The 13,311-nt window shown below is 52.2% G+C and overlaps 1 protein-coding gene across 43 annotated transcripts in view; it reads left to right on the top strand.

Annotated features, from left to right (window-relative positions):
* MAP4 (microtubule associated protein 4) overlaps positions 1 to 13,311 on the top strand; it is a 145,978-nt gene that overhangs the window by 53,980 nt on the left and 78,687 nt on the right. For all 43 annotated transcript variants that reach the window (XM_086850636.1, XM_086849445.1, XM_086849153.1 and 40 more), the window contains exon 4: positions 3,778 to 3,843. In XM_086850636.1, the coding sequence (XP_086706762.1) occupies positions 3,778 to 3,843 (66 nt within the window). The remainder of the gene's footprint in view (positions 1 to 3,777; positions 3,844 to 13,311) is intronic.

Raw genomic sequence — 13,311 nt, forward strand, 5'->3', positions numbered from 1 at the left:
CCTTTGCTCCAGGCTGAGCAATCCCCCTCTCTCTTTTCATTATTCTATAATTCTATTTAATTTAATTTTATTCATTTTATTCCCCTGCACTCCGCTCCGCACAGGCCCAGGGCAGGCTTGGGTGGCTCCCAGGGACCCCGTTCCCATGGGATCTGGGAATGATCCCATTCCCTGCAGGACTCCAGCCTGAGGGATGAGGATGCTTTAATTGAATCATTCTCAGCAGTGGCTCTGGGGCCGCAGGTGGCACCACGAGATGGCTCTGCCAGCACTGCCCGGACGCTGCTGCGCTCCCTCCCCGCAGATCCAGAGCTGAAACCCGAGCCCAAACCACTTCTCCTTTTGCTCTTCCCTCCCTTCCCAACACCAGGAATAAATAAATGCCTTTCTTGCTGCAGGATTTGCTTTAGCCAAAGGGAATTCAGACACTTGGTCAGGCATGAAAGAGGAGATGGAGAATGTTCCACACACTTCAGAGTTTGAGAGGGATCAAAGATTGATCAGCAGATGATGATATTTGTGTTTTTGTCTCAGATGAGATGTTAAACCTTTTCCCCCTCAGAGTCTGTCCAGCCCCATTCCTGCCCCACATTTGTTACATCACAGAATCCCAGACTGGTTTGGGCTGGAAGGGACCTGAAATCTCATCCTGTTCCACCCCTGCCATGGCAGGGACACCTCCCACCATCCCAGGTTCTCCAAACCCCGTCCAGCCTGGCCTTGGGCACTGCCAGGGATCCAGGGACAGCCCCAGCTGCTCTGGGAATTCCATCCCAGCCAGGAATTCCTTCCCAATATCCCAAAATCCAAGCAGTGGGAGCCATTCCCTGTGTCCTGTCCCTCCATCCCTTGTCCCCAGTCCCTCTCCAGCTCTCCTGGAGCCCCTTCAGGCCCTGCAAGGGGCTCTGAGCTCTCCCTGAAGCTTCTCCTCTCCAGGGGAACATTCCCAGCTCTCCCAGCCAGGCTCCAGCCCTGGAGCAGCTCCAGGGCTTCCTCTGAATCTCCAGCAGCTCCAGGTTCCTGTGCTGTTGGCCCTGGGGCAGCTCTGCAGGTGATTTTGAGGCAGAATATTCAAATGAATGAGTGGAAGGAGATGAAACCCCTTGTTTAAGAGTCACCATCTGCTTCAAACTCTGTCCAGCAGCACTTCTGCTCCCGTTTCCCCCTGGAATAGCAGCGTGTGATAAAACCCACCCGAGGACTCCTGACCCCCAGCACCACCCCAGGGGCTGCCCAGAGCCCTCCCTGCCCTCAGCTGGGCCATCCCTGCTCAGAGCAGGCTCAGGTGCCGTGCTGGGGACGTGCTGGCCGTGGTGGTGTCCCCTGTGTGTTCCCTCTGGGATTAGGGGGGGTTACGTTGGCACTGCCCATTTGCTCCAGATTATCGGTTTAGCGAGCGCTGCCTTAAATTTGTTTATATAAAAACAATCCTTTGATCCACGAGCCAGATGCAAATACTATCTTGTGATTCTGATGAGGATTAGGTAGTTACAACATCTTGACATGGTTTTGGGTTTATGCAATTTAGAATATGAGGGGAGGAGCCCTGGCCCTGGGCAGGTTGCTGGGTGCTTTCACACTGGGGCTTCAGCAAACCCAACTCAGATTGATTTGCTCCAAAGGCACTGACCTTCAGAGACTTAAAAATAACAACCACTCGTGCTGGCTGGAGTTGGTGTGATCTGACCTGATTTTTCTGGAAGCTTGTCTTCCCAAAAATCTAAAATTGTAAAGGGAACAATTTTACTTGCTCTGCATCCTTCCCAAGGAGAGCCATGGCATTTCTGATCCTCCTGCTCCTTTGGGAATCCACTCTGGAGAGGTTCAGCCACATTTGTGGTCTAGTCCTGGTTTAATGCATCAATAATGGTGGTGGCATCAGAGTCACAGAGTCACTGAGGCTGGAAAAGCCCTCCAGGATCCTCCAGGATCATCAAATCCACCCTGTGCCTGATCCCCACCCTGTCCCCAGCCCAGAGCCCTGAGTGTCACCTCCAGGCGTTCCTGGGACACCTCCAGGGAAGGGATGGGCACTCCAAAGCTCCCTGGGCAGTTCCAAGGCCTGAGCCCCCTTTCCATGGGGAAATTCCTGCTGCTGTCCAGAACATCAGGAGCAGACTGAAACATCCCAGCAGCTCAAGGTGTAATCCCAGCCTGTGCAAGCTGTAAGGAGCAGCTCTGAGAGAAATGGAAGCAGGATGTGATCCCGGAGGGAATCTTGGGGCTGTCTCCTGCAGGGCCAGGAGCTGGACTTGGATAATCCTTGTGGGTTCCTTCCCACTCAGGAGATTCCATGGTTCTACAGGACTTAAGGAATTGTGTGGCTCCTGGCCCTGGGGGTTCAGCAGGAGCTGTGCAGCTCCTCAGGGATGTCACTGCAGGAGCCTGGTACTCCCTGTGTGCCTCTGAGCTGTGACTCAGGGTTGTACACACCACACTGACCCCGATTTCAGGGCATCCAGGGACTGCCAGGACCTCCCCCAGTTACTGCTGCAGAAACCATCCCTTGTCCAGCCCCGCAGCTGGAGCTGGGTGTGGAACTGCTGAGGAGCAGCTCCAGGGACCCCTGTGCTATTCCCAGCTCCTCCAGGAGGATGTAGGGGTTTGTTTTTCTATAAACTGCCAAGCTGATGGGGAATTTTTATAAAACACCAAGATGAACCATTGATGTGGCTGGAAAGACTTTTCCTTTTGCTGAGGGCTGGATTCAGCCCTGAGGGACCCTGGTTACGTGGCTCTGTTATAAAACTGAGGCTCAGGGAGGGCCAGCAGCAGCTCCAGGTGACTGAGTGTGTGTCTCTTCAGGAGAAACCTTTATTATTTATAAAATGAACATTTCCTCTCTGTCAGCAGAGCTGAGGGCCCAGGGAGGAGCTGCTGTCGGGGCTGGTGCTGCTTGTTCTGCTTCACCAGAACTGCTCAGGGTCATAAAGTCACAGAGTCCAGACTGGTTTGGGGTGGAGGGAACCTTAAGGATCATCCAGAGCCACCCCAGCCATGGCAGGGACACTTTCCACTGTCCCAGGCTGCTCCAAACCCATCCAGCCTGGCCTTGGGCACTGCCAGGGGGCAGCCACAGCTGCTCTGGGCACCTGAGCAACAACCTCATTGTATCAAACTGATTTTATCTAATCTTAAGTGAACCCCCAACAGCTTCAAACTGTTCCCCCTTGTCCACTGCTGCAAATTTCAGTGTGTAAATCCTGGTGCTGGTTATAATTTTAGCTGGCAATGTCAGAGCAGGATGGACTGGATGTCACAGTGATCAGGATTTTCTGTGCTGGTTTTTGGAGTTGGTGATTTCCCACCCTGACTCACCGTCCTCTAAATCTTCCCTGATGCCTGCTTTAACAATTTGTGATGTTTCAGCAGGAATTTCACCATGGAAAGGGGGCTCAGGCCTTGGAGGGGCTGCCCAGGGAGGTTTGGAGTGCCCATCCCTGGAGGTGCCCAAGGAACACCTGGAGAAGGCACTCAGGGCTCTGGGCTGGGGACAAGGTGGGGATTGGACACAGGGTGGATTCAATGGTCCCAGAGGGCTTTTCCAACCTCAGTGATCCTGGGATTCTGTGAGTGTTCTCTCAAGGCTGGAATTGATCATTCCTTTTGTTAGTTTTAGCATCACCTGGGTGTCAAGGTGGGGATCAATCAAAGCTGAGGCTCCATCTTGGAGCTCGTTCCCCAACCTCAATAATTCTGTTGTTTCACAGTGTTGTTTTCAAGCTCTGGATTAAGATTCATTCCATCCATGTTAACCCTTCCTTCGATTTCTTGCAGATTCCTCAGCCTCTGGGCCGATGGTGGTGGAGAACGGCGAGCACGGGCTGCAGGGTCACGGCACAGGTACGTCCTGTTTGTCCCTCAGCACCGGGGTCACATCCCTCTGCTCTGGAGTCCCCACTCCTCCCAGGGGGCTGGGGTTGGCTTTAATGGGCTGTCAAAGAATTTCCAACAAAATAAGAGCTTCACTTCCTTGGGAGTTTAAAGAGCTTCTTTGGATAAAAGCTTGATCTGAGGATGTGCTGTTCTTTATCCATGGGAAGGCAGCTGATCAAAATGGATTTGTAGAGAGCCCATAACATCCAGAGGTGAGCTGTGCCCTGTCCTGTGACTCCCCCTGAGACCCACTGTGGTGTTTTCCCACATCCCCCATCCTTTGGAGCAGTTTTTATTCACTGCCATCACCCAGCTGTGTCCTTCCACCCCAACCTCCCCTTCCGTGGACACGTCCCCACACCTGCCCCAGCAGTGACACAGGTGACACCGAGCCTTTGGAACCTTTTCCTGTTGCATCAGGGTAGTTTTGACTGCCAGAAGTTTGGGATGGAACTGGATCAATATTTCAGACTTGTGCAGAACATGGAAAAGAATTGACCTTTTTTCAGTCAGGCTGAAATGCTGAGGCTGCTCGTCTCTGAGGCTCAGTTCATAGTGAACACTGAGCCTTTCTGACTGGGAATTTGGGTTCCTACCAAATTCCAGCCCACCTGATCCCTTCTGCCATGAGGCCTTTGCCTGTGGCACCTCTCTTCTCTTGGGGATGGAATATTCCAGGGTCTGTTGTCACTCTGGCCTGGGTAAGGACTTCCTTTGGTGTCCCTTGTGATGATCTCCAGGTCATGGCTGAGTTTGGGTGCTCCCAGGGTTATCCCTCCTAATCCACAGGTGCAGCCCAAGTTAAAAACCAGTTCAGGAAATAATGAGGAACATTTGGGAGATGGGGATGAATTAAAACATAATTCTCTTTAGAATTTTAGAGTTTGGTTTAGTTTCATGTCCTTAGTGAGGATGGGAATAGAAAAATTGATCTTTGTGCTTCATTTGCCGTTGGAAATCTGGTCAAAAGGACGTTGTGCATCTTCTATAATTCAGTATAAACTGAAATTAAGAACACTTCTGAACCTTCCTAAGGATATTTCCTCCTTCTTCTTTAATACTTACAGCTAAAAGAGCTAGAAATGCAATCAGATTTATGGTCTGAATAATTAAAGGCATCAGGAATTCTGTATTGAACTTCTGGCTTGTGTTTAAAAAATTCTTTGTTATTTGCCTCACTCTTGCTTTGTGGAGGTTTAACTCTTCACACTAAATGTTAACAACTTTGATCAAAGATACTTTTATGTGTCTGGAGCTTTTTAATTTATTAATAAATTCCCTCTTTGTGGGGTAGAGTTGATTTTTTTTTTTTTTTTCCTCTTGTTCAAGTCTGTCTAAAAGTGACATCAAAGTGGCAGAGCAGCGTGTCAGGATGAGTGGCCATCAAGTTAATGAGGTTTGCCAGAGTTAACAGAAGATTTACATGACACAATTCCTTCATGGTCTCTTTCTCTACCCCCTTCCTTGTGGAATTCTTGCAATATCCGTGGTTCTCCACGGGAGAGAAGGGAGAAAAGCTGGATTTCCACCCACCTGCACCAGGGGATGGCCTCGAGCAGTGCCACGTTCAGGGGGTGCTGCTGCCTAAATCCCACACCCCTGGCCCTAAAGCACCTCCAGTTTGGGGGTTTTGTTTCCTGCAGGATCCATTCCCTGAAATGGATCCATTTCCATTTCCTATTTGAAAGCTGAGATGATTCTTAGGGATGTGGAATGTGAGCCCAGTGCAGAGAAATGGAGCAGCCAGGAGAGGACTGAGGAAGGTGATGCTCAGACAAAACAGCTTTTTGCTACAAAAACCAGTGTTAAAAGCTACAGAGAGAGCTTTAAAAAGCAGAACTGGCTTTAAGTTGATTCTGAAACAGACTCCAAGGATCAGGGCTGGTTGAGCTATCTGCAAACCCACACGTGGATCTCTCCGGGCTGGAGCTCAGGAAGCACTGCTGGATGGTTTTCTTCACTCATCAGATGAAACAAGGTGATGATTGACCTTGTTTTATTACGTGCAGCATTGTCTGCAGCCACGTGGGCTTGGGATGGGTCAGGACCCAGCTCCTGGCACTCCTTGGCAGCGGTGCCCGCTCCCAGACACCCAGAGCGCGGCAGATGGCAGCGACCCAAACCTCTGCAGCTCGGGGCCAAACCCTCCATCAAGTGCTGAATTCTTTTCATCTGGCAGTGCTGTGTTCAAAGCCCTGCTGCAGGGCTGTGTTTGGGCCAGGATTTCAGACAGGGAGACCCTGGCAGCTCCTGCGAGTCCTTGGCAGCGCTGAGCCCGACGTGAGCGTCGCTGTCTGGCCCTGTGGGGTTTGTTGTTGGGAATTTGAGAGCTCCCGAGGGGAGATCTGGCTTTGGGTGCTGGGCACATCCCGTGGAAGGCTCGCTGTTAATCCTGTTCTTCCTTAAAAGGATAAATGGAGAGGCTGGAGCAGCGTTCCAGGGGAATTCGGTGCTGGTTTGCAATCCCTGCTGGGAGGAGGTGCTCACCTCCACGAGGCAAAGCTTAGGGATTGCTTACTCAAACCAAGGTTTAGAACCAAAAAATTAATGCGTAATTTTCAATTTGCAACTCTTTTATTTAGGCAGGATATTTGCCTAGAGTTCAAAGGAAATATAAATTTTCAAATAAAACCCAATCAAATTTCTGGAAAGCAATCCATCCAGGACGATCTCGTGGTTGATCTGGATGCCTCTTGCCCAAGATGCTGGCAGGTGAGAAATTCCCTAGGGAAATATCCCTGCTGGGGGAGTTGTGTCACCCAGGACTGGCAGGAATATTTTGTTTTCAGTGCAAATTGTGTGTGCTGAGGTGCTGCTCTGTGTGCCTGTCCCTGGTGGTGACACTGAGCCCAGTGTGGCTCCTGTGGTGGCTGCTGGCACATCCCCAGCCAGCCCTGAGAGCACAACTCATGTGTGTGTGTGTGTGTGTCTAACCTGGCTTCTGGCAAATCTCCTGGCTGCACTAATGAAGTGTTTGGTGTTGTGCAGTGCTGCCTCCATGGTGATGTTTACTAATGACTTGCGCTTTCTTGCCCCCTTCCCCATCCCCTTTCCCTCTCCTACTTCTTCTCCTCTCTTCTATTTTCTCCTCCTAGAAGCCTAGACTGTCTCCTAACACTGGGGCTGCCACTGACGCGAGACCAGTGTCCTTTTCTACCTGCCATTCCACTTGTAAAACCTGCAGCATTTTACAGAGCTCTTGCTTTACCTCCTTGGACTTGGCTGTAGAAGAAGCCAAAGGTGGCTCCATCCTGCTCCTCCTCCCTGTGCTCTGCAGTGCTTGTTGAAACCTTCCTCTCTCTGTGTAAGCACCAAAGTGCGCCCTCCTTTTTCAACTGCACTATGCCAACGGGTTTGAAATCACCACCTCAGCTCCATTTTTAGTTTGATCACCTTTAAATTTGATTTCTCTCCGTTTTCATGGTGCTCCATAAGCAATTTCCATAAGTGGATGGGTCCACCATGACTTCAGCTCCCTTGCCCTTCTCCCCACGCTCACCACAGCCTTCTGGAGAACCTGCCTTCATCCTTGCTGCTTTGAAACCCTCTCACACCAGGTTCTGATCTGTAACAATGTTGTTTTCTTGCAAACCCCCGGGCTCAGATCATTTTAGCACTTTGCAGACTCCAGAAGCAGATTAGGGAAAAGCAAATTTCCTGAGGTACGGGTGGATCTGCTCTGGTGTGTGAGGGGTGGATTTTGGGGTCCAAGCACTTGTCATAACTGGGAGTATGAAAGAAAAAAGCCAGCCCCAAATTCCTGCCTTAGGGGGTGGCTTTGCTGTCATACTCCTGCCCAAAAACCTTAGAAGTAAGAAAGAAAATGGCCTTTTATTTTTTTTAACTTCTGGCTTCCTGTGGGGAATGACAGCCTTGGCTGGAATTTTACCTGCCATGAGAAATAATCTGTCCCTGCTAAAAGCGAGGGGAACAAAAGGACTGAGTTGTGAAATTGTACTGAAATAATCCTGACAATTTCCAGCAGCACCAGAAGGAGCCAGGCCTGTTTTAACCTACAGGAGTCCGGAGGGATTCCCAGGGCTCCAGAGGTGCAGAGCTTCCCAAAGACAAAAGTGCTCATTTTCCCATCAACAGATGGAACAAAACATGAAAGGAGGAGATGATCAGAGAGACAATGCTGTATTTTACCTGAGACAGGCTCAGCTTTGGGAGGTGAGGGGCTGTTTTGGGCGAGGAGAATCGTGCTCTGGAGCTCAGGGTGCTCGGCCTGCAGCACCTGATGGAAAGGATTTAGCTGAACCCAAACGTAATCTGAGGCTGAACTACCCAAAACGAGCCTGCTGAGAGCTTCACCTGCCTAAAAATGTGATTTTCCTGCTGTGAGGGGAGTGCTGGGCAGGCACTGCTGCGCTCGGTGTCCTTGGGATATCGCGCCCGTGCCGTGCCAGGGCCACCAGGGCTGTGCCAGGGCCACCAGGGCCGTGCCAGGGCCACCAGGGCCGTACCAGGGCCACCAGGGCCGTGCCAGGGCCACCAGGGCCACACCAGGGCTGTGCCAGGGCCACACCAGGGCTGTGCCAGGGCCGTGCCAGGGCCGTGCCAGGGCCACGCCAGGGCCACCAGGGCCATGCCAGGGCCACGCCAGGGCCACCAGGGCCGTGCCAGGGCCACCAGGGCCGTGCCAGGGCCACCAGGGCCGTGCCAGGGCCACCAGGGCCATGCCAGGGCCACACCAGGGCTGTGCCAGGGCCACCAGGGCCACACCAGGGCTGTGCCAGGGCCACCAGGGCCGTGCCAGGGCCACCAGGGCCACACCAGGGCTGTGCCAGGGCCACACCAGGGCTGTGCCAGGGCCACACCAGGGCCATGCCAGGGCCACCAGGGCCGTGCCAGGGCCACCAGGGCTGTGCCAGGGCCACACCAGGGCCACCAGGGCCGTGCCAGGGCCACCAGGGCCACACCAGGGCCACACCAGGGCCACACCAGGGCCACCAAGGCCGTGCCAGGGCTACCAGGGCCACACAGGGCCACCAGGGCTGTGCCAGGGCCACCGGAGCCACACCAGGGCCACACCAGGGCTGCTTTGGGCACGTCCCCAGCAGCTCCAGCTGCTTTTGTTGTTTGTTCCCTGTGAGAGCTCCCTGCTCCAGGCCAGTCCTGGACCTGGCGCTTCTCTCCCCAGTTTGGTGCCCATTTAACCCTTTGTGCCCCGCTCGAGGCTTCCTTAGGAGCTGGTGTCCCTGTGGTGCCACTTCCAAAGCCTGGTGGCTTCTCAGCACGTCCACAGTTGTTGTTTTTGGGAAAACTTCACGTCCTGGAGGTTCCCAGCTCCCCAGACTGGGCTCTTTCTTCCCAACCCCATCAACTCACAGCATCCTTCAGGCTGGGGAAGGCCTCTGAGATCAAGTCCAACCTGAGTCCACCTCTCCTTTGGGGTTTTGGTGTCTGTGGCCATAAAAGGAGATTCTTGCATTCTTGGCTTTCTTTTCGAAGACTTTTTCATAGCTATTTTTTTTTTTTTTTAATGTGATTTTGAAGTGAGGCAGCATCACTTTAACTTGGTTCCTCAATTATTCTTTCTCACCCTTTGCCTTAAGTGGGCTTAACTCTTGTGCCCTAGAAATAGAGAATAAATAATATAAGACTGAGAAGTATTTTCAGATTGAATTGTGGAAAGTTTCAGGTTGCCTGAATATGAAAGTTTGCCAAGGCAACAGTGCTTTATAGCCTTGGTTAGAGTAGCCAAAGTGAGGTGGGCAGAGGAGTTTGGGGACAGCTGGCCATGGTGGGACCCCCAGGGCTGCAAACATGGATCATCCATCCCATGACACCCCCACATCTCCCCCCACATGTGCATCCCTGCTGATCTGAGGTGGAGCTGAGCTGGGTGTTCCTACAGGAGCTCCCAGCTCTGGATGTGCCGGGGTGGGAGGAGGATCCAGGGGGGATTTAGGGGATGGGGGTCAGTGCAGAGTGCAGGATCCTCCTGGAGAACACTCAGATATCCCCCTGTGTGTGTCCTGCTGCAGCCCCATGAGCAGGGAGGCCCCAGGAGTGTTCCCTGCTCAGGTTTCCTGCTCCCCTCCTGCCCTTGGAGGTGATGCTGTGCCTTTCCTGTGCTCTAACATCCCTGTGCTTCCACCACTCCTGTCTGCTGGCACTCCTGATGCTCAGTTATCAATTCCAATGCTCTGTATGATGTGAAGCTGTAACTGCTGTGGAATAAATCTCCCTAATAAACGTCTCAAACTAACCCCTCCCGAGTTGTTCTGTGGTGAGAATCTCCGGGCTGATTCCTGCAGGGAATGTGCTGCATCAGCTGCTCTGCTGGTGCCACTGGAAGGGGGAAGTGGCTGGAACCAGCATCCTTTGGGCAGAGGTGGGAAAAGCTGTCCCTGAAAGAGCAGGATGTGCAGAGTGTGGGACTCCATCCCCCCACAGCATCCTTGGAGGGACAGGGGTGTCCTGGATGGAGCACTCGGTGCCCAAAAGGGGCTGGAGGTCACACTTGGCGTGGTGTCCGAGCACAGCAGTGACCAGGGGGTGCTCAGGGGTGGGACCAGCCCTGTCCAGCCCCTCTGGGGACTTTGCTGGTGGCACCGAGCTCTGGGTGCTGTCCCAGAAGGGATGGGGCACCCACAGGGACCTGGCTGATGCCTAAAGAGGCTTCTGGAGCAGAGTTAAAGGAATAAAGCAGGGATTTATTAAAAAGCCCTTCACAGGATGCACCTTGGGCAGTGCAAGAGCCCAGCCCTGGCTCCACCCAAGAGTCCTCCTGGCTCAGGAGCTTTCACACTTTTAAAGGTTTTGGCCCATTTCCATTTTGGGGTGAATTGTGCAATTCCAGCCTCGGGTGATGCAGTCCCATCCTCCCAGATTGCTCCATCAATTCGCTGCTTTTTGGGTTGTGCTTTTTGGGGCCTGGAGCTGCAGCTGTGTCCTTGGTTCTGGGGCTGGGAAAGGATTGTTGTGTGTGCCTGAGCTGTGGGAGAACTTGGTAACACTTTATGTGAAATTCAGAGTTAGCTACCAATGCAGTACAGAAAATGTAAAAGTGAAAACTTGAGGCATCAGGCCAGGCTGGAGAGGAGGAGGGATTGTGCCAGCCTCAGCAGGGCAAGGTCCTGCACCTGGGCTGGGACAATCCCAAGCACAAATCCAGGCTGGGAATGAAGGGATGGAGAGCCCTGAGTGTGAGAAAAACATCCAAAAACCCCAACAAAACCATCCCCAAATCAGTTTATTCTCTGTAGCATTTTGTAAATAGGACACCTGCAGCGTGCTCTTCTAATTAGAGCTTTTCTACCGTGCCTTTCCTCTTTTACCTGCCTGTGTATTTCCCTTTTGGTGCAAGTTTTTATTTACAGAGGCTTTTGTCCTTCCTGGGCTCCTCAGAGGGGGCTGCATCCAGCCGTGCTCACTGCCGGGGAGTTCACGCTTCCCGTGGCTCCAGTCTAAAAACAGCAGCCAAGTGAATAATTCAGCAGCTTTGCCGAGTTCCTCCGTGCCTCAGAGGGTTTGTGTGAGTCTCCCTGAGCTTTGGGGTGGTTGTTTTGGGGGGAAGGTGATGTGACAGCTGGGGGGGATCAGTTCCTGGCCCTGGTGAGGAGCTTGGGGGCACAGAGACCCTTCCAGGGAATGTGGAGCTTCCCCAGCTCCTGGGGGATGAGAGGATTTTCCTGCAGGTCCTGGTGCTCTTTCAGATGAGGAATTTGTGGCTTCCTACAGCTCAGGAGCTGAGCAGCTGCACAATCTCAGCTCCTGAGCTACTCCTGAGCAGTTCAAAGAGCTTAAAGACATTTCCCAGGTGTTGAAGTGCTGATAAACCCTGGGAATAACAGGCAGGGAGCTGGGGCTGCCCCTGGATCCCTGGAAATGCCCAAGGCCAGGCTGGACATTGGGGTTTGGAGCAGCCTGGGACAGTGGGAGGTGTCCCTGCCATGGCAGGAGTGGGATGGGATGAGCTCAAGATCCTTTCCAGCCCAAAGCATCCTGGAATTGTGTGACCCTGTGGATGTGGAGGAGCAGAGCTGTGGGATGAGGGATGGGGAAGTTGGGGTGTTGGGATGCAGGTTTTCCAGCATTTCCAGCCCTGGGAATGCACTGGGAGCTCCTCTGGTGGCTGCCAGGAAAAAAAGGGACCTTTTCTGACTACAAAATGCTGTTTTCATGCTGGGTCTCTCTCAGATGCTGCTTCCCCACCAACCTGCTGCTTGGCTTTTCTGGTTTTTTGTTTCAGACTTTGCTTCAGAGGTGGGATGTCCCTGGCTTGGCTCACTGAATAGGAAATTAAAAGGATTATAATGAAGTCATACATATGTCGAGAAGTCTATTAAAAGCTTAACAGGGAGGCTTAGTGAGGTTTAAAAACTGGGAATACAAACCCTTTCTGTTTTGCAGCATGCTCAGGAGTTGTTCTAGCAAGGATCTGACAGCTGGGTGAATTAATGGGGTCCTCCAAGGCTTGAATTTCCTGAGCAAGTAGCTGGGACTTAAAATATTCAAGCCATGAACTTTGGAGCTTGGATTTAATATGCTGTTAGTGCACTTGAAGCACTTTGTCTGGGGAGGTGCTGCAGATCTGCAGGCTGGGACCTCCTGGAAACCCTGAACCCTTTTCTCTGCCCATCCTTCCAGCTCATCAGCCTTTCCACAAAACCCACTTGTCCTTTCTCAGAACCGTGTTTCTGTGGAACTGGGAGTTTCTGGGCACATAATGAGACAGCCCTTTTAAACTCTTGATGTTTTCAGGAGATTTTGAGGCAGGTAGGACAGAGCCAGAGGCTCAGTGCTGCAGACAAGGAGCTGAACCTCGCTGCTCCTCTTCCTGAGAGCTGCTGTTACCCAATTTACCTTTAATTTGTCTCTCTGGAACTTAACTACAGCTTTAAAAGATACTTTTTCCCCCTTTTTTGCTTAAAACAACATCATGTTTATTCCCTTGCTTATTCCAGTGGTTTATGGGGAGTTTTTGCAGGGATCCTTCAGCTGAAATACAGAGAATTTCTATGAGAGCCTTGTCAAAGGAAAATAAACAGCAGCACTGTAAAAGACACAAAAAATTAAGCTTAGTCTAAACAATTTGTCATCACCTTTTTTTGCTAGGTGGGTTTCATTGTTTGGCTTCACAGTAGGAGTTAATCTCTGCCACTCCATCACTTGGGTAAATATTTATCTTGGAGCTGTATCCTCACCCTGGGATGGGCAGGGAATGAGCAGGGAAGGGGCAGGGAATGAGCAGGGAAGGGGCAGGGAAGGGGCAGGGAATGGGCAGGGAATGAGCAGGGAAGGGGCAGGGAAGGGGCAGGGAAGGGGCAGGGAAGGGGCAGGGAATGGGCAGGGAATGAGCAGGGAATGGGCAGGGAAGGGGCAGGGAATGAGCAGGGAATGGGCAGGGAATGAGCAGGGAATGGGCAGGGAATGAGCAGGGAATGGGCAGGGAAGGGGCAGGGAATGGGCAGGGAATGGGCAGGG

Source organism: Cyanistes caeruleus, chromosome 1 (assembly GCF_971803275.1).
Source record: "Cyanistes caeruleus chromosome 1, bCyaCae1.hap1.1, whole genome shotgun sequence".
In the NCBI taxonomy this organism is placed as follows: domain Eukaryota; kingdom Metazoa; phylum Chordata; class Aves; order Passeriformes; family Paridae; genus Cyanistes; species Cyanistes caeruleus.